Source organism: Amblyomma americanum, chromosome 11 (genome assembly GCF_052857255.1).
Source record: "Amblyomma americanum isolate KBUSLIRL-KWMA chromosome 11, ASM5285725v1, whole genome shotgun sequence".
NCBI lineage: Eukaryota > Metazoa > Arthropoda > Arachnida > Ixodida > Ixodidae > Amblyomma > Amblyomma americanum.
In genome coordinates, this window is record NC_135507.1 from 2,991,717 (window position 1) to 3,009,866 (window position 18,150).

General features: G+C 49.3%; 1 protein-coding gene across 19 annotated transcripts in view; it reads right to left on the minus strand.

The window, feature by feature from the left end:
* Window positions 1-14,558, minus strand: part of p120ctn (adherens junction protein p120) — a 130,947-nt gene extending 116,389 nt beyond the window's left edge. For 3 of the 19 annotated variants that reach the window (XM_077643276.1, XM_077643271.1, XM_077643277.1), the window contains exons 1-2: window positions 13,603-13,741; window positions 10,594-10,735 (exon numbers count right to left, since the gene is read on the minus strand). In XM_077643276.1, coding sequence (XP_077499402.1) covers window positions 10,594-10,731 — 138 coding nt within the window. In that variant the 5' untranslated portion in view covers window positions 10,732-10,735; window positions 13,603-13,741. Of the gene's footprint in view, window positions 1-10,593; window positions 10,736-11,636; window positions 12,233-13,602 lie in introns of those variants that run through there. The other 16 variants (XM_077643285.1, XM_077643283.1, XM_077643288.1 and 13 more) reach the window with 12 other exon arrangements.
* Window positions 14,559-18,150: the final 3,592 nt, after the last annotated feature.

Here is an 18,150-nt window from a genome sequence, read left to right on the forward strand (position 1 = left end):
CCGCGCACGCCAGCCGGCCAATCCGGGATTTTTCGCTCCGACCAACGCCGCCTCTTTCTGCGACATGGGACCCTTAAGCTATCGCGTAATACATCCAGTTGGCTTCAGGCCGTGAATCATCCTGGCCGGGATCGAACCCGCGACCTTCGGCTCGGCAGCAGCCGCAAACGGGGACGAGTCAGGAGCGCACGACTATTATTTTCTTGCAGCAGAATTCGCCTTTCTCACACAGCCACTCTGCGCATCAACTCGACTGGTTGAAAACAAGGCACAGGTACCGGTAGCTGTCAAGCGCACACTTGCCACTTCGCAGGCGTAGCTCGCGCCTCGTCGAGCCGGGTCACACGTTTATCAACCAGTGAAGTTTCGCCACTCACCAGAGGGCGCCACTTTTTTTTTTTGTGGGGCGGGGGGGGGGGGTTCACTCGTATGACAAAATGCGTACATGTACCCTTGTCTACAGCGTACAGTCGTGAGCAATACGAGGGGAACAAAATTTTCGCACATAACTGGGAATTTTCTGGTTCCTGGATGATTACTGGATATTATATGCCAAGAGGAACCTATTTAAAAAACAGAAAAAAAAACTGCTTGTGCCACATAGTTAAGGATCAATAAACGAATGCCCAAACTTCGTCCACTCTCATAGTGCACGGTTATCCACGCTGCACAGGTGAGCTCGGAAGAAAAGGAAGGTAAACGGAGAATCGAATCAGACCCGCCGGCACTGCTAGAAGCAGTCATTAAAAACGCATTTCCGCAACGGCTGCCTTTTCCGAGCTATCTGCAATTTCTCTGTTTCCTCCCCCGATGCACAGAGCCGACTTACAGCGTACACAGCACACATACGCAACACAACCGCGCGATGCTCTCAAAGCGAGGAGCAGGCGTCCGGCACTGGGCAGCTTCTTGCTTGCGGAACCCGCCGTCCTTGCCTCTCATAGCAGGAGGAGCGCCATGCCGCGGAATCCCAGAGCGAAGGGGACCGGCTGCGAACACCCACGCGACTAAAGGCCGACGCAACGGAAGCGCGCAGCACGGCAAAGGAATGCGCGCCGCGACGAATCTCCCGCACACGGCGGAGGACATGTGGCAAGCGACCGGTTCTTCTGGGAGACAGAGGAGGGCGAAAAAAAAAGAAGGAAAGGGCTGCCGCACCGTGAAATATATGTGGACAGAGTCTTGCACAATGAAGGAAGGAAATCAAGGAACGAAGGCAAGATCCGGGTAAGAGGGAAGATTTGAATGGAAGAAAGAAAATGCCCGCCCGCCACGGTGGCTCACGAGCAGAATACGGGGTGACAGTGAGCACACAATTCCTGCAGAAAAATTTGGCAGAGACACTTACGAATGCTTACGTGCTTTGAATGCGAAACCATTGTCTCATCGTGAGCTCCGTTCATTAATGATTCCTTCCTTTCTAATGGCACACCTACTCATTAGCATACAGTCGAAAGGAAACGCAAACGCTAGGTCCCCCTTTATTCGCCAAGAAGTAACGCACGAGGTTTTATGGCTCGCGTGCACGCCTCGAAAACTAAAGGTCCTTGGTCCAATTCCCCGCACCTTGGGAAGAAAATCTCATTTTTCTGTGCTGTCACTTATGGTGTACTGCTGAGTTGATGCGAGAACACGGTGACGTCACTGAGGAATTTCGGGCCATGGACGCACGCTCGTTTTAGTGCTGATGGGACATAATTATTCCGCATTAAAAAACACCGGTTTGACGAAGCTGTATGCAAGAGGCTTTTTTTGCATAGCCGCACGTAGCGTCACCGATTGAGCTGAGCTTGCCGGCACCATCTCTGCGCATGCGCAGTGTCGGTACGTGTTATGTCAGGGAGGTATCATAAAGTGTCGAAATTGGGAAAGCACTAGTTAGAACGGCCAAAGCGAGGGTTCCCTTTGAAAAGCCGTCACAAGGCATTGTTTGCTGCATTGCACAAGACAGAAGGAGTGGGGGAAGCTTACTTTGCTGTCTCCGTGACAGCACAAATTTCTTCCGCCACTTCCCACAAAGTGAAACCATTTCCGCTTTGTCGAAGGCTTGGAGACATTACTCGCCGCGCTCTTGGATAACTACCAAAGCATTTTCAAGCAACACAAAATTATTTTGGCAGGCCAGCCAGTCCATGGCCCCCAAAAGACTAGCGCTGAAATGACGAGAACACAGGAGAAAGAGTAAGTGGTAGCGTGCCACGTCTAATACGTTGAGCGCAAATCTCTAAAGAATCCCGTTTTTAGCATAAAGACTCTAGGTAACGCCGAGCGTCAGAGGAACCCGGCGTCAACTTACACACGCATCCGAAGAAGCGCCATGGCCTTAGAGGAAGTTTTTACTGACGTTACGTCGGGCGCATTGTAGGAGCACTCCGAAGAAGACTGGCCCCAGTCGAAACGTCAGTAAAACCTTGTCACGTTTTAAGCGTGTGTGTGTGTATAACTTAACCTGCTTCACAGTGCCTTCCTCACAAGTTTGTATATATGCATATAAACACGCCCACGAAAGCGGATGCGAGCTCCGTTTGCAAGCTCGTGGTAACACGAGCGCACAGGCCGACGTCTGCGATGAGTGCGGGGCCGAACAAACGGAACGCTCTTCTCGAGACCGGCGCCGGAAAGGAAGCCGCCACACAACCGCGGCCGTCAGCAGCTTTTGCGCGCACAGGATGTGCGCAGTTTATGCCAAGCTGTGTACGCTGCGTCGCCGTCCGACGCTCTGCACGCCGCCGCAGGGGCTTCCAGAGGCGCATCGCTCATCCAGCATTCTGCGCTGTTCGGCGGCGATAAAACGAGATCCCGGCAAACGGCGCGAAGGAGGGCTGCCGACTGATCGCGGCCAGGGCACAGTGAACAAACGCACGCACGGCAGTAAGGACAAGAAACACACGGGATGCGAACAAAATATGAACGAGAAGGAAACTTCTCAAGCTCGTGTTTTCCCCCCAATAGTTCGGCATTCGATTTATGGAATAGAGCGAACGAATTGGGGCCGGCAAGAACTTCACACAGGTAATACACTTGAGCTCCGCCGGTACATCCCCCCCCCTCCCCCCCAAATGTCTCAAACCCTGCCCATGGGCCTTAGGAGACGTTACAGGGGTCGACAACAAACTGTGAGGCTTTCACATCTTGGCTCCACACAAATGCGGCCACTGTGACCGGGATTCGATCCCGCGACCTCGGGCTCAGCAGCCGAAGCCACCACGGTGGGTTGATCGAACTCCGCGAGTGGCGCGGCAGTCGGTCAACGTCGGAACTTCCGACCCATCAACGCGCTGAGGATTTTCAACCACGGAGCCTTTACGGCGGATTCGGGGGGTTGGAACGATTAAAGGAAATAAATAAAAAGCTAGGCAAGAAATAAAAATCCAGGTTAGACACCATCTGAAATTCCGAAGCCGCGTGAGGATTTTCCCAGCCAGCTACAGATTTTCGTCCAGCGTGGGATCTTCTCACACGTCGCTGCGTATTTATTTTACTATCCGAGCGCGCCCAGAGTTCCTCCATCGAGAAGGGAAATACCGCCGCTTAGTGGCGAAGCAGGTAAGGCTGCATTTGTTTAGCGACGCGCACGGCACCAGCAAATCCAGGAAACCGGATGGCCGGACGGACCGCACCTAAAGACACGGCGGCGCGCCTCGGGACCAAAGAAAAATAGTCCAGCCAGAGAGGTTCGGCGAAAAAAAAACACCTTCCTTGAAACTGCCGCCGCCACCACGCCCGCACTCGGAACTGTCCGCGAAACGTTATTCTCGGTACGGTATCCTTCGTGCGAGGAGGAGGGTCGTATATAATACGCGCGTAACGGCGTTCCCCCCGCAACTGTTCTCGCCAAATCCTTCCCCCCCCCCCTCCCCCCAACCGCTTTCGTCGTACTACGACTCGGTTTTTGTTTATGTCCCCATACAAAAAGGGGCGACGCACGTGCAGCGAGCAGGCAGCCAGATAGCGCTCCCGTCAACAGAACCGTGCACCATTGCCGGAGGTAGAGAGAAAGAGCCAATCGGGGTCGAGTGAGAGTGAGCTTATCTACTAAAACGCACACGCGGCCAACTTGTGTACTCAGACAAAAACTACAAATTTTCTCAAGCTACAACAGCAAGCATAGCGCTTATACGCGAACACTGCGAGTAAAAACGCATTATGAGACTGAAGATCCGTCAGGGCGACCTATCCACACCATTCCCGAAAACAGGCAACCTGATACTAAAAGCGCGGTAAGGGCTCGGCGTATTTCCAGCAGCATTTAATGCTACAGGGCCGACACGTTATTATTATAATCTTGAAATATCGGCGAAAACATACACGCACGCTGAGTGTGACGAAGAACTGAAAATTAGCGCGGCTCGGGGCAGCTAGCTGCTCATAAGGATCTCGCCAAACGCTGCACGCTTTCTCTCCAGACAGGCCTCCCTTCTGGCGGCCTCAGCTGGACGGCAGCTGTTGACACACCCTCCTCCCTCCCGTTGCCAGCGAAAGGTATTCCAGCACGCTTCGTCGGTAAGTTGGAAACGAGACATGTAAGGTGAAGGAGGGGGGGGGGGGGGGTAGTGCCAAGTGGCGTCTTCGCGTCGACCGGCAAGCAACAGAATGCGCGCTCCACATTGCACATGCGTGTTAACAAGAAAGAACGCACGCTGGGATCGAACTGGCGACGAGCAGTGGTACGTCTGCACGGCGGTGGCCTGAATACGAGAGTGAACGGCGGCGGCTTCAGGAAGACGAGAAGAAAATGAGCGGCGGCGCGATCAGCAGGGCGTAACGAAGATTCGACACCCTCGATTGCACTCGATATCGTGGAATGGAAAAAGGCGGGAAAGACTGCACCACAAGAAACCCGTCTGCTCTGGGAGAGGGTGGCGGGGGAGAAAGAGGGCCGATTAATACGCACGAACAACGGCAGCCACATAACGGAGGGCGGGGATACGCTTCATTCGTATTCACACATAGACGAGAGCGGTTCACACTGGGGTCGCCGAGTAGCGTGACTCGCTGACTGATGCTTGCACTTGCATCAAACTGTGTGCCACTGGATAAGGCACCAACCAAGAAGGCTGAATGCTATAGGGTCTTGTAGAAACAGTTAATTTCATAATCAAAGCGGCCATAATTTTGAGCCCAATAACTACTTCTTGTTCAGTAGTACAGCCAGGTTCTTATTTGGTTAGCCAAATAGCCTCAAGCAGATATCAGTCTGTTTTCGTTTTGCTGCGATTCCAAGCTAGGCCAAGAATTATACCACAGTCCTCCCAATCCAAAATAAAAACTTCAAAGCTTGCTCACCGAAATGAAGTTAAACTTAAGCAAAGTGGCACAATTAATTTTTCCGTCCAATATTACATGCCGCTACCGCAATTCCCCACAGTAAACCAATAACCCTTTATTTTGTGGTTCCGAGTGCGCAAACCATATGCTAATGACAGCAAATAACTGAAAAATATGTATGGAAGCAATCAGCAATCTCTTTTTCGTCTCGGGAGACATCATACAGTAATGCAAAGTAGAACAGTCACCAACGTGTCAGACAGTGCACATAAATAACTGAAAAAGCAAAAACCACAGCTCTAAATGGAAAGCAGAAACCATGTTTTTGATGAGCTCAGCTGAAATGGAGCAAGACTGCAGAAAGGTGAGGTTTCCTTTCAGGTCTTGCCTACACATGCAAAAAAAAACAACACAAACACAAAGCATGACCATCCAACATATGCCACATTTTTTTTGCAACTCTGCAAACTTAAAAAAAGGTCTCAAAAAGTAAGAACTTTGCACTGCAAACATGTTTTTCTTCTTACTGTCAACGAGGCACGAATCACAATGAATTCAAATGAGATTCAGCGGAAACCTGGCAGCCACTTTTGAATTAAGGTCATCGCCTACGGAAACAAGCTGTTGAGAAAGACAACTGGAATAACAAGAAGGAATGGGTGCAGAATGGAAAACATTAATGCAAGAGAAACAGAAACAGAGGTCATCGAGTAAGGGGCACTCCTTTCGTCATCCACAATCCATAGCAGACTTGCGAATGCAGAAAGACACACGGAGGAGCCAGAATTTGCATTCTATGGGGGAAATATAACAGCCTTAAAGATACCCTTGGATCAAACGACTACTGCTACTGAAAACCTACACCACACTCTAAAGCCTCCGTCCTTGGGGCCACCAAGATAAGAATTCCTACCGGTGCTAACAGCGCCCCATTCAACGTCTTCTCTTTCTTGAGGAGGGGGATATATAAACCACCTACTTCGAAAGGCTGGAACAATTTGGGAACAACAATGTCATATGACACACAGAGAGGCTAGACATTGTAAGATGGCAGGGAAAAATAGAAAAAAAAAGCCCATCTCGTGGGTGGCTGTGAAAAAGTAATTACTTTGCCTCTTATCTGGTGTGGATCCTTGCACCAAAATTTCATTAAAGACAAAGGCAAATGTGGCTCCCCTAGAACTGCTTAAGAGAACAATGAGGAGGGGTGGAACTTCGTGAATCGATGCAGCTATGGAGAGCTAAAGAACAGGGTGTAGTGGAACACACTAAACAAAAAGTCACTGGAAACAAGTCTATTGATGTCACAATTATAAGCCAGACATCACTCTCCATCAACGGTGAATACTCTTCTGCAAGAGACTCGCCGACAGCCTTCAAATAGACGGCACCGTTTTCCAAATGCAAGCAATTCAGGTAAAGATAGGTGTGTCACAAACATGTTTTCCATCAACCTGCACTCGTAGCTAACCCTAGAATTTTCCTTCATGATAGCCTCCATCTATTCTTTTAGCATATACACCTTGAACAAACATTGCTAATTAATCATGCTTACAAGAAGCCTCACTTCGACTTTCATTTTATTTCAAGAGGGCTGTTAGGTACCACAGCCAGAACAAAAGGTACTGTAGCAATAACGCCACACAACGTATGCTGAGAACAAATCAGGCCAGTTGAAAAAGTAGATAGTTTACGAATTAACATTTGCATGGACTGAACTGGCAGCTAATTCTTGACCAAGCCCTGTGTCAGAAAATAAAACCAAGGATAACTGTTCTTGATGTAAAAATAAAATCATTGCCACAAGCATATGAAGCTCCAAATTAAAAATTAAAAAGTTCCAGCCAGCTGAATGCTATTACAAAAAGCGCAGAACTGTCAATGACCACCTGCTCCATTTTGTTTACTGCGCTGAATGTGATGCATCACTTGATACTATTCACAAACAATGCGAAAATAAGTTTTACAGAGAATCAAACTCAAAGCAGCAAAAAAGACTGCTTTATGACCTACTCACTGTGGTGACACCTCATGCGAGCTCCAGTGTTCACAAGCACCCCCAGTCTGGAATTATCATCAGTTGCCATTTGCACTACTCCTACTACATTCAGAACACTGAATAAATACTGAATAATAGCCGCCGCGGTGGCTCAGTGGTTATGGCGCTCGGCTGCTGGCCCGAAAGACGCGGGTTAAATCCCGGCCGCGGCGATCGAATTTCGATGGAGGCGAAATTCTAGAGGCCCGTGTACTGTGCGATGTCAGTGCACGTTAAAGAATCCCAGGTGGTCTAAATTTCTGGAGACCTTCGCTACGGCGTCCCTCATAGCCTGAGTCGCTTTGGGACGTTAAATCCCATAAAACCAAATACTGAATAATGGTTACATCCTGAAACCTTAAAGGGACTATGCAATGAATAAAAAGTCGCCTGTAAATGTTTTCAATGCTTAGAAATGATGCTAAGAAGCATTCACACCAAGTATGAGTCTTCGGAACTGAGCCGGCAATTTATTATGAATTTAAAAAAAAAAACGTGTTTTTTCAAATTCGCGGGCCGATTGGTGTGCTCGTAGTGACCGATTTTGAAACTAAAATCGTGAAAAAAGACGTCACTCTACCCATGACGTCAGCAGGTCACCACACGCTGTGATTCGCTGGAGCCATGGCGGCCACGACGTCACGGGCACACTTCCGGCAGCCATGAAAATCGTCTGCTCGTGCCGCCGCGCGACCCTCTCGGGCAAGCGCGAGCCAGGGCATTGCCTTTGCGCATATGGTTTCAATTTTCCTCTGCTCCTTCTGTCGGGAGTTCCGGAGCCACTCGCAGTGGCTCACTACTGTCGCCGCTGGCGTTCAGCCGGTACGGCGTGAACGCATAGGGCTCGATGCCCACCGCTGCCGTTAGAGCGAGCAGTCGCGCCTCGAGGTCCGGGTCCATTACTGCTAACTACAACAGACGACAAGCAAAGTAACCCGACGCGCGCCGCAATCATGCCGTCAACGCTGCTGCTGGTGTGCTAGGAGCGACAACCGGAAGTTGCAAAAGGAACATCAGCGGATGACGTATTCATGGGCGGGGCTCAGTCCCAGAGCTGTCTTCCTTATTTTTGTCTGGTGCCCCGCGTGTACGAGTTGAGGGGGGAGAGGAGGAGCATAATTTTTTATCGTCTATATCTTCGTTGTTATTGATGCTAGCTTAACAATTCTTGAGTTGGGGTGACGAGTGATGAAATGCCTACCTCTCGTCTGCTTTACGTAATCCCAATTAATTTATTGCATAGTCCCTTTAATATGGACACTTTGGTTCCTGAATGGAACTGACCACAAAGCAAGTTGTCCGTAACAAATTGTGAAGAAAAATAAAATTTAGAAAAAAAAATCATGCTATGATTTGGGTCTGTTTTTATGCATACTGCCTACCACTGAAGTTTAAAAGATGATTTTGGGGGCTAGTGACCCGTTATCCTGGTCACCTTTTTTGCATGAAGTAATGTTCTGCTACATGGACCTATGAAATTAGTCTGACGAAAACTCGTCTGGTCGTGTAGAAGATTCATATATAAAGAAAGGAACGCCGCCGACCAAAGGTTGTTAAAACGAAGACGTTTCGGCTTCCATACAGAAGAGTGATCAAGGCTTCCGTATGGAAGCCGAAACGTCTTCGTTTTAACAACAACCTATGGTCGGTGTTCCTTTTTTTTATACGTACATGCACCTAGTGGCCTATGGTAAGCTTGATGGCATCTCATGGCTAAATGACCTACTGTTCCCATGACTGTTCACATCCCCCAGACCACTACTCAGCACTAAGCTGCTGAATGTGGCTTTCTACGTGGCACAAGCTGCAGGCGAATTTTATTCACAGCCTTTGACGTAATACGGAAGACGGTTAGGCATGTTGAGTGGGAAACTTTGCACTGTTATACATGAAACCAGAAAAGAAAAGGAGCATCCCTCAATCATTCTAACTTTTTCACCAGACTTCTCTGGTGTCCTGCACTCAAACTGCAGAAAATGGAACACCTTGTTGGGACAGATTTTCTTCTCATCAGTTATCACTGTCCATATTAACATGGCAAAAAAAATACACGGGCTCCAATGGGCTCAATGAATTTTCTGCTAGTCAATTGTAGAGACAGCGAGTTTCTGTGTTAATGAGGTGCAAAAACATTTAAAAAGTTTGAAAAACTGTCCGTAAATCGATTGTCCATACTAATGAGGGTCACATTAATGGGGCACAACTGTAATCACCAGCCGGTTAAGAAACAATGCAGCAAGAGCACAGTCAGAAAGGCAGCCCATCAGTAAGCACTTAAATGTAGAGAGCTGTGAGTTGATTCATTAAAATTTCTCCTCTTCAGCATGACAACATAGATGAAAGCTGTTTAGTGAGGAATGAGTTGAAAAAGTAAAAGGTGAAATACTAGGGCAATACTCATGACAAGTCACAACACAATTGTGCATTGTGGGCGCACAAGTTAGTGCCCACAAAGAGGCACCAAGTGAACAGGACCAAATGTATTTTCATATCTCTTCATTCTTTCATGACAGGAACTAGTTCAATACACCTTCGAAGAATCACACCTAGTGCAATTAATTATGCATGGTCTTCACAGCTCAGACTCACATCATTAAGGCACACGGCATGTGCAGGGTAACATTTCTAGTGCTCCCATTTCAATCTCACCAGCTAATTTTTAATGTAACAGGTAACGCCCAAGCACATGCTAGTTCTTCGTGTGTTCTGAAAGATGACCACTCTACTTTGACTGCCACTACCTCCTAGTTACCGCAGGAAAACAACTATGTGCAACCGCAATTACCATCACCTACAGAGTTACTAGTAGTGGGTAGCAGCATTGGCATATTTCGTAGCAACTTGGGCCATAAACTAGCAAAGAAAGGGTGACACTATTAGTGAGATATGGCTAATAAATATTAAGGTATAAAATGCAAGCACAAATGAACTAGATTATTGAGCGGTGAAAAAATTTAACTTAAGTGTCTGAGGTATGTCATGTGCTACTAAGAAAATGAAAAGCACTATGAAATGAGTGGCTTGATGCAGAGTGAAAACTTCCGGGAGAAATAGGTTGTGTTCTTCACAATTCTTCCTAAAGGGGTGTGTTACTTCGTGAAAAGAGCTTGAAATGAGTGAATTTAGAGCTTAGAATGCATCACTTCCACATTCGTATGTCAGTCATTGCCACGAAGGGAAAGTACAGAAGTTGGCAAACATATAGAACAAACCACGCTTTACAATTTGCATGCCAATCAAAGAAGGCGTGAGTGGGCTCCCAATGGCATGGTATTCGAATGCCTCACCTGTTCCTTCACGGACTGGAGTATGCTGGCTGCAGAACTATTAGGGTAGGGGTGCATTAATGGCGGCCCCAGTGGTGGAGCATCCTGGCTGGCTGGCATGGTGCAGCACTCTCCAAGTGGAGCTGACAGGGATCCCATTCAGCTGCGGCACAAGACACCACTGCCACTCAGCCGAACGAATGCAGAGGGCAACTTCGATTGGAAGCCATGACGGTGGGCCGTTTGGCAACCGCGTAGCAGTACATTCAACACTACTGCATGCAAAATTAGTAACACAGGAAACCACTAACCTGAAACTGACAGCTAACTGGAGCATTGGCTATGAAGTTTTAATTTTGCACCACTAATGAAACTAAGAAATGCGCAGTGAGACAACTGGATGACAAGAAAATATTTAAAAAAGTACAGACAAGTACCATCCCAGCACCCATTGTGCAAGCGAAAATTTAACATCTAAGGAGTTTGGTCGGAACTATTTCGCTCCGTGCAGCTGACTAAAACTTGACGAATGCAACGTACTGCAAGAACGAAAAAAAAGTTACAATTGATCTGATTTGATGACCACACCAACCGTTTGAACGGAAGGAAACCATGCGACTCCACAGCGGCACACAGTTTGCAGCAGCCGATTCAACGGTAGTGTGAGAAGGCGCCTTGAATGCATATAAAGTCGGCTGAACGCAGCGGACCATGACACAATCATCTCAAGCACGTCGAGGCGACACACTCAACAGGTGCTGCCAGGTGAAACGCACGGCACAAAGTCGATTTCGGGCCAGCGATCTGTTCCCACGACAAAAAACCGTGCATGCACCTCGGGGGAAGCCACAAGCATGGAACGAGCGTGTCCTCGGGGCGGTTTTTTGAGGTCAGCACCGAAAAATAAAACCTACACGCACTCGTCGCGACAGTGGATCCTGCTTCTTTTTTGCACCGCCACGAAGCAACGTCGCCGAGTGTCACGCACGTATTCGGAGCAAGAAAAGAAGACTAGCAGCAGCGAGCTAGAGAGCCGCGCCAGCCAAAAAAACAACAAAACTTACCGAGGTGCCGTACGCGTAAACTTCGTCCGCGGCCACCGCATAGCGAGGACAACGCCTTCAGGCGCTTGGCATCCAACACGCACACAACAAACACAAGCCTCCAGCCGCGAGCGGCGTCTTCCGTTGGAATGCAGCGTCCGCTGCTGCCGCCGCTTCAGCTCCCGAGATGTCCGTAAAACGTCCGGGCGATGGACGCTAGGCCTAAGAGGTCCGCACAAAAAGCCCAACGTCTCGGCGCAGCGCAGCGACTGGTCAGCGGGGATGGAATCCGCACTGGCGGGTCGCCGAACGAGCCAGCCGGCGAAGAAACCCGGAACGCACGCTTCAATCAGCTCGAGCTCAACGAGAATCTAGTCGGCACCAGACCAGCGCACGGCGTCGACGACTTCGTAGAGCGTAACGTCGGCGAAAAAAATTTGACACTTGCATGCGGAAACAGGAATGAAAACAACCAGCAAAGGAGTCACGCGAACAAGTTTGAAAGCGGCATTGTCGTGGTTCTGCAAACTGTCCCTAGAGGGGACGACCATCCGCAGCAGTCGCGGGGGAGGGGGACGGTGGCGGCTGCCAAAGGGACCGTATAAGAACGGCGCTGCATTATTTCCAAGCGCGAAGCTAGCGAAGCGGTGGTCGGTGACTGACCTGCGGCCTTGGCTTGAGAGGGTGAGTCGCCGCGCGCTTTTGACAAAAGCAAAGCGGCGACACAAAGGGAGAATGGAGAGCAGCATCTAAAGAAGAGTTCTTTTCTTAAAAGGGTAGTCCCCCTTCCCCCGAGACTACCCAACACCCCCTCCCAAATAGCCATATGGAACGTCGCTTTTGTGTTGAGCGCGCTCATATGTGGCGGTGGTCACCGCGTCGAACGCTGCGACGTAGCAAGAGGTGTGTATAACGTCGTTAATTTACAGCGTGCAAGTTTTTTTTTTTCTTAAGTGGCGGACGTTAAAGACGAGCGATTTAAAGCGCAGCCGTTTGAGACTCAAACTGAGGTAAGAAAAGGGTACAAAACAAAAATGCAAACAAAAAGACTGTATACGAAGAATGCGGGCAGCGCTCCAAGTGGAGCATGATGATAAAAACGTCGCGACGAGCGCGCGAGCGTTGGAAACGTGATATCGCGCTCGCGCTTGGCACCAGAAATTTGAGAAGAGCGCCGGCCCCGAGGAATCCGGTGAGCGTGGTTTTAATAAAACATGACGAGCGAGGCAAGACGTCGACCAGGCGTTGAACACGATCGTGCAGCCAGCACAGAATAAGAGCACAAAAAGAAAAACGAAACTAGAGCGCACAATGAAATATGACGCCGACGTGGGGAAGAATGCCGTTACTTTCGGTTGGCATCCCACAAGGCGTGTACGAGGGTTTCACAAGCGCGAAATTGATTTGGAAGTCGAGGCGCGTGCAGTGAAAAGCAATAGCGAAGAGAAAAGAATGGCTCATCAATTTTTCAGCTTATAAAGTGGGCTGTCACCAGTCGCGTGACGTTCCGTTTAAAGATTGCTTTTTTGTCTTTCCGCTCACTTACTAACCACGCGTACCTCCCGCACCAATGTAACATGAAAGGCGGGAAACGTTCTCAACATATGCCACTGTATTTCTTCCAGCAGTCTTTCCGACCAAATGTCATCTGCTGGTTGTTTTTTCTTTGATCTCAAGACAAGGGCGCTACTATTCTTTCAACCTTTTTTTTTCCTTGCATTGTAACTATATACCAATGATCCAAGTGTGGCGCCTAGATGTTACAGAACCACTGATTTAACCAAACGGAACACATTTTCATCCCCAGTCTCACTGTGCCTTATTCATACGGGGGCACAGACCACTGAAAAAATATTTTTTTTCCAAATGTTCTAAGAAACGAAAAAAAAAGTTCGCAATCGTTGCTGTAAATGAAGCAATTGAAGTGGCGAATCACAATGAAACATTACATCGCTACTGTGCGCGAAAAGTTTGCATCACTAATTACCTTCCATGTTCCCGGCTTGCGTAGATGGCCTCCGAATTCTCATTCCTGGTGATTTGGCGGCTCGGTGGCACCGTCAACTGAAGAACCCATCCAAGTTGCGATCGTTGCGTGCAGCCCAACACACCCGTGCACTCGATGATAGCACGCGATCACAACAAAACACCAGCACAACGCGCACTTTTTTTTTCGCGCAGAAAAGCTACTGCAGTAGTGCAGCGCGCGACGACGCAAGCCACTGGTTTCACGAGCGTACGCGGCTGCCGCTGAAAGTGCTTGAGTCTCCGAGTTAAATGCCTGGTAGAGGCTCTCGAAGTACACAAAAAGAAAAACAGCACGAAGGGCTACGAAGGCCTTTGACGAAAGTGAGCACTAACCCTAACCCACGGGGGCTCAGAACCCTGGGCCCGAAATCGCCATATGAATAGGTTGCTCCGGTCGCTCCGTCCTCCTACGGAGGGCCACCACTTCGGGGCCGGCAGTAGCAGTAGCAGCAAGTAGACGATCTCGAACGAAACGCTGCTCCCGCAACACTGAAGACGTTCCTCTCGACGACGTTAGTCGTACGCTCCGGGCCTTATTTGTCACCGTAACGTTGTTTCTTCGCCGCATCGAACGCGGGAGTCTAGAAGAAAACACACTAGTGCTCGAAGCCGCTGGCACCGCCGCCGCTTCCGCTGCTGCTACAGCACATCGCGATAGAGAAACCCGTCGTTGCTCCACTTGGCTCACATCTCGTCGCTCGCGAGCCTGATGCGTTGCACCAAGGCCTCTCAAGTCGCGCTATCCGCCAGAAAGGAGATAAGGGTTGGATTTCGTGTTTTTTGAGAAGGGCGTAAACTAGAACTCGCGGTGACTGCAGAGAGCGCGAACACTGCCACCAGCACCAGCCACTTCCACTGCTGTCCTTCGACCGGCAAAAGCTGCTTCCAGGCGTAGCGCACACAGCCGACCGGAGCGACCGCTATGTGGGCATGTGGCGCCATCTGCGCGCCACGGCGGGAGAGTGCTAACGGTGCGTTGGGCACGTCCTCTAGAGATGGGCTCCAGGCTAGGCAGGCAAAGCAGAGCGCGGAAGCGAAATGTTCTGGTGGTATTTTCTTTCCGTAAAAAAAACATAGCATCCTCTCCTACTCGTGGAGGCATTTCAGTCCCTCGCCGAGCCAGCCTAGCTGCCAGGTCGTCATTTCTGCAGTGTTTCATTTATCGGTCAGACCTCGCCGGGTCACCATCGAACAGTTTCGAGGGAAGGCGTCTTTGCCTTGGGGCGGCGTCTGTGGCCTTTATACGTGCTACTCTGGCTCGCGTCATCATTCACGGCATGCACCTCACCTCCCCTCTCTTTCTGTTTACCTTTCATGCCACTCAATAAAGAAAGAACGCAGAGCCGCACTTGGGATTGGCGCACGTCTGGCATTCCTTCTCGTACGGTGGACACAAAACAGAGCCATCAAACTTCGGCGCGCTGTTCCGCGTCGCATCGAGCGCCGTCTGCTTTTTAAGAGAAGTGGCCGGTGATCAATTACAAACTCCAGAGGCGCTGGTACAAGTTTTGACGTGCTTGCAGTTTTAGAGGCGTAAGGTACGATCTATGTGCTGTTTAGTTGGCCTCAAATAAATATGGCACATTCCCACCACGGGGGAGTGGCCAGGCGGTGAATTGCTGGAAACGGGGCGTTTAGAGGGGAAAAAAAGGACTAGTAAATGTGTCGTGTTCCTGTAAAAGTCATTCCTTTTCTTCGCCCTTTTTTACGAAGTTGTGGAAGGATTCGAACTTGGTCTAAGCCTAGTAAGCGCTATTCGGTGACGTGGAAAATGTTCCACGTTTTTCAGTCAAGTTACTAGTACTTCGAGGAAAGGAGCTGCAAGTACAAAAATAACGAAACAGCTACATTTTAACTAAGCTTGCAAATGATGCACTTCATGCGCTTTTCCGATTTGCATTTCGACCACCCGGGGATCTTTAACGTGCACTGACATCGCGTAGCGCCTGTGTGCTGTGCGATGTCAGTGCATGTTAAAGATCCCCAGGTGGTAGAAATTATTCCGGAGCCCTCCACTACGGCACCTCTCTCTTTATTCTTTCACTCCCTCCTTTATCCCTTCCCTTACGGCGCGGTTCAGGTGTCCAACTATATATGAGACAGATACTGCGCCATTTTCTTTCCCCAAAAACCAATTATTGTTATTATTTTGAGGAAGCGCCAAAACGCTTGTATTTTTTTCGATTTAAACCATCCTTCGTGGTTGCATGCCTATCAGTGAATAGTGCCATATATAACGATGGCTTGAATGGTGTGAATTCTTACAGAAAGGGTCGAATGGGGCTTTCAACCGAACCGCGCTCTAAATTAGAGCGCCCGCCAAGACAGTTGGCAAAGCGAATTGCATGGTCACTGAAGATTTGCTTCGAGAGGTACTGGGATCGACACCCTGCATCTGCACCAAGTGTATAGAGGCAAATCCCACAGCTAATGCGAACAGCCACAATCTCTACAGAAACGCTGGGCTCAGCTCAGCTATTGATTGATCACCCAAATAAAAGTTTTCTCTCTCTCTCCCTAGTAGACCAGCGTTTGCGAGCGCGGACCCGGGCTTCGTCTTCGTTCTGCTGTTCCTCCTTCGTCGGCTCTGGCCGCTGGTGCCACAAGCGTCAACTGTGTTGCTTTTATTAGAAGCATCAGTTTCCCTGAGACAAAAAATCCACATTCGCACATATCTGACTAGCTTCTGTCTTCAAATCAACGAATGAATAGCGCGCGAAGACACGCATACTATAGTGGGATACAACTCAAGAACGCAGCGGCTCTTCCCTGTCAAAAGACCCCCCTTCCAGCCAATGGCATCGGCTGATTCTCATGTTCCTGCCAGCGTGACAATGCAGGGAGCAGCGCACAATGGAGAGAGGGGTCTATCTCCCCCCCCCCCCCCATAGAGGGAATGGATTATCCCCTTTCATCTACCACTCCCTGATTTGTCACATTAGCAGGAACATGATAATCGGCCGATGCCAATGGCTGGACAGGGATGCTTTGACAGGGAAAAGCCGCTACGGTCTTGAGTTGTACCCGACTATAGCTCAAGAGCAACTGAGGAACGAAGAGGCAAATGCCTTTCAAAGGAGGCCCTCCAGTTAAAGATACCGACAGGTTTTCATTGGCTTGAAGTCCTAAGCCTGGCAGGGGATTAGCCACGGATTAACAAGACGTCATGAAAATCAGTCGACGCCATTGACTGAAAGTCCCCTTTGAGGAAACGAAATACGACAGGGCACAATAATATATCTTGTCGTTTTGATATCGGTGCATGTTGTGTCGCGCTACTAATTATGTCTCGCTACTACAATTACCGACCGCGCTAATGAAGTAACTCTCCAGGCTTTTTTTGGACGCCCTGGAAGCTGCTGAGCTTGGTGGTCGCGTATTCTGCTGGATACCTAGTTATTTATCCAACAGATCTCTCTTCGTACAGACTGAGGATGGCCCATCTTCTCATTTCACTTTCAGCGGAGTACCGCAGGGTGGAGTGCTTAGCCCAACGCTGTTACACTTGTCGGGCTTGTCGACATACTACCACAGTCGGTGCAACTCTCAGTCTATGCGGATGACATCTGTCTCTGGGCAGCTGGAGTTATGCGCCCACAACTTCGAGCAAGACTTAATAAGGCGTCAAGTATTCTTGCGGCCTACCTCCATTTGCAACGCTTACAGATTTCAACCGAAAAGTGCTCGCTTGTTGCCTTTACACGCAAGAACATCTCATTTTACCGTATGCATAATTGGCACAGCAATGCCCTACGCAGAGAGCCATCGGTTTCTGGGAGTAATCATCGACCGAAATCTGTCATGAACCCCCAATATTTCATGCATGAAAAATAGACTGACAGCGATTTCTCACGTTCTCGTCTTTCTTGCGGGAAAGTCGTGGGAACGTCAGTGCGGTCGATGATGCAGCTCTACAACGCCTTATTCATGGGATTTCTTCGCTGCAGCCTCCCATGCACTTGGGAACATTCGAAAAACAAACCCGAGGTCCGCAAAGCGTTCAAGCTCAAGCTCTCCGGACTTGACTAGGATTACCGAAATGTGCCTCTACGGTCGCATCTGTACTCATCGCCCAGGAGCATCCAATCCCTACCTACCTAACAGTTGACGCACTGAGGGCACATTTTCGACACATATCCCGGGTTCCCTCTCACCATCTTGCCAGTCTACCTACCAGGCCGCGCACATCGTTTACAAACGCCATTGATGCACATCGCGCCATTCTGCCGTCCCAGTTTACACCCGCTTCGATCTAGACCGTCCTCGCCACTTCGGAGCCTGCACAATCCCTGTGTGCTTCTGTCAATACCTGGCATCCGGAAGAAGATCGATTTATTGCCGATAGAACTAAAACAAGTCACTCTTGAATATTTCCATGAGCACCATGCAAACCGGGTGCACGTCTACACCGACGGCTCAGAGAACCCTACCAGTTCTTCGGGCTCCGTGGTCATCCCCGCAAGGACTACAGAAATTAGAGTTAGGATAGCTCACCAGACTTCTTCGA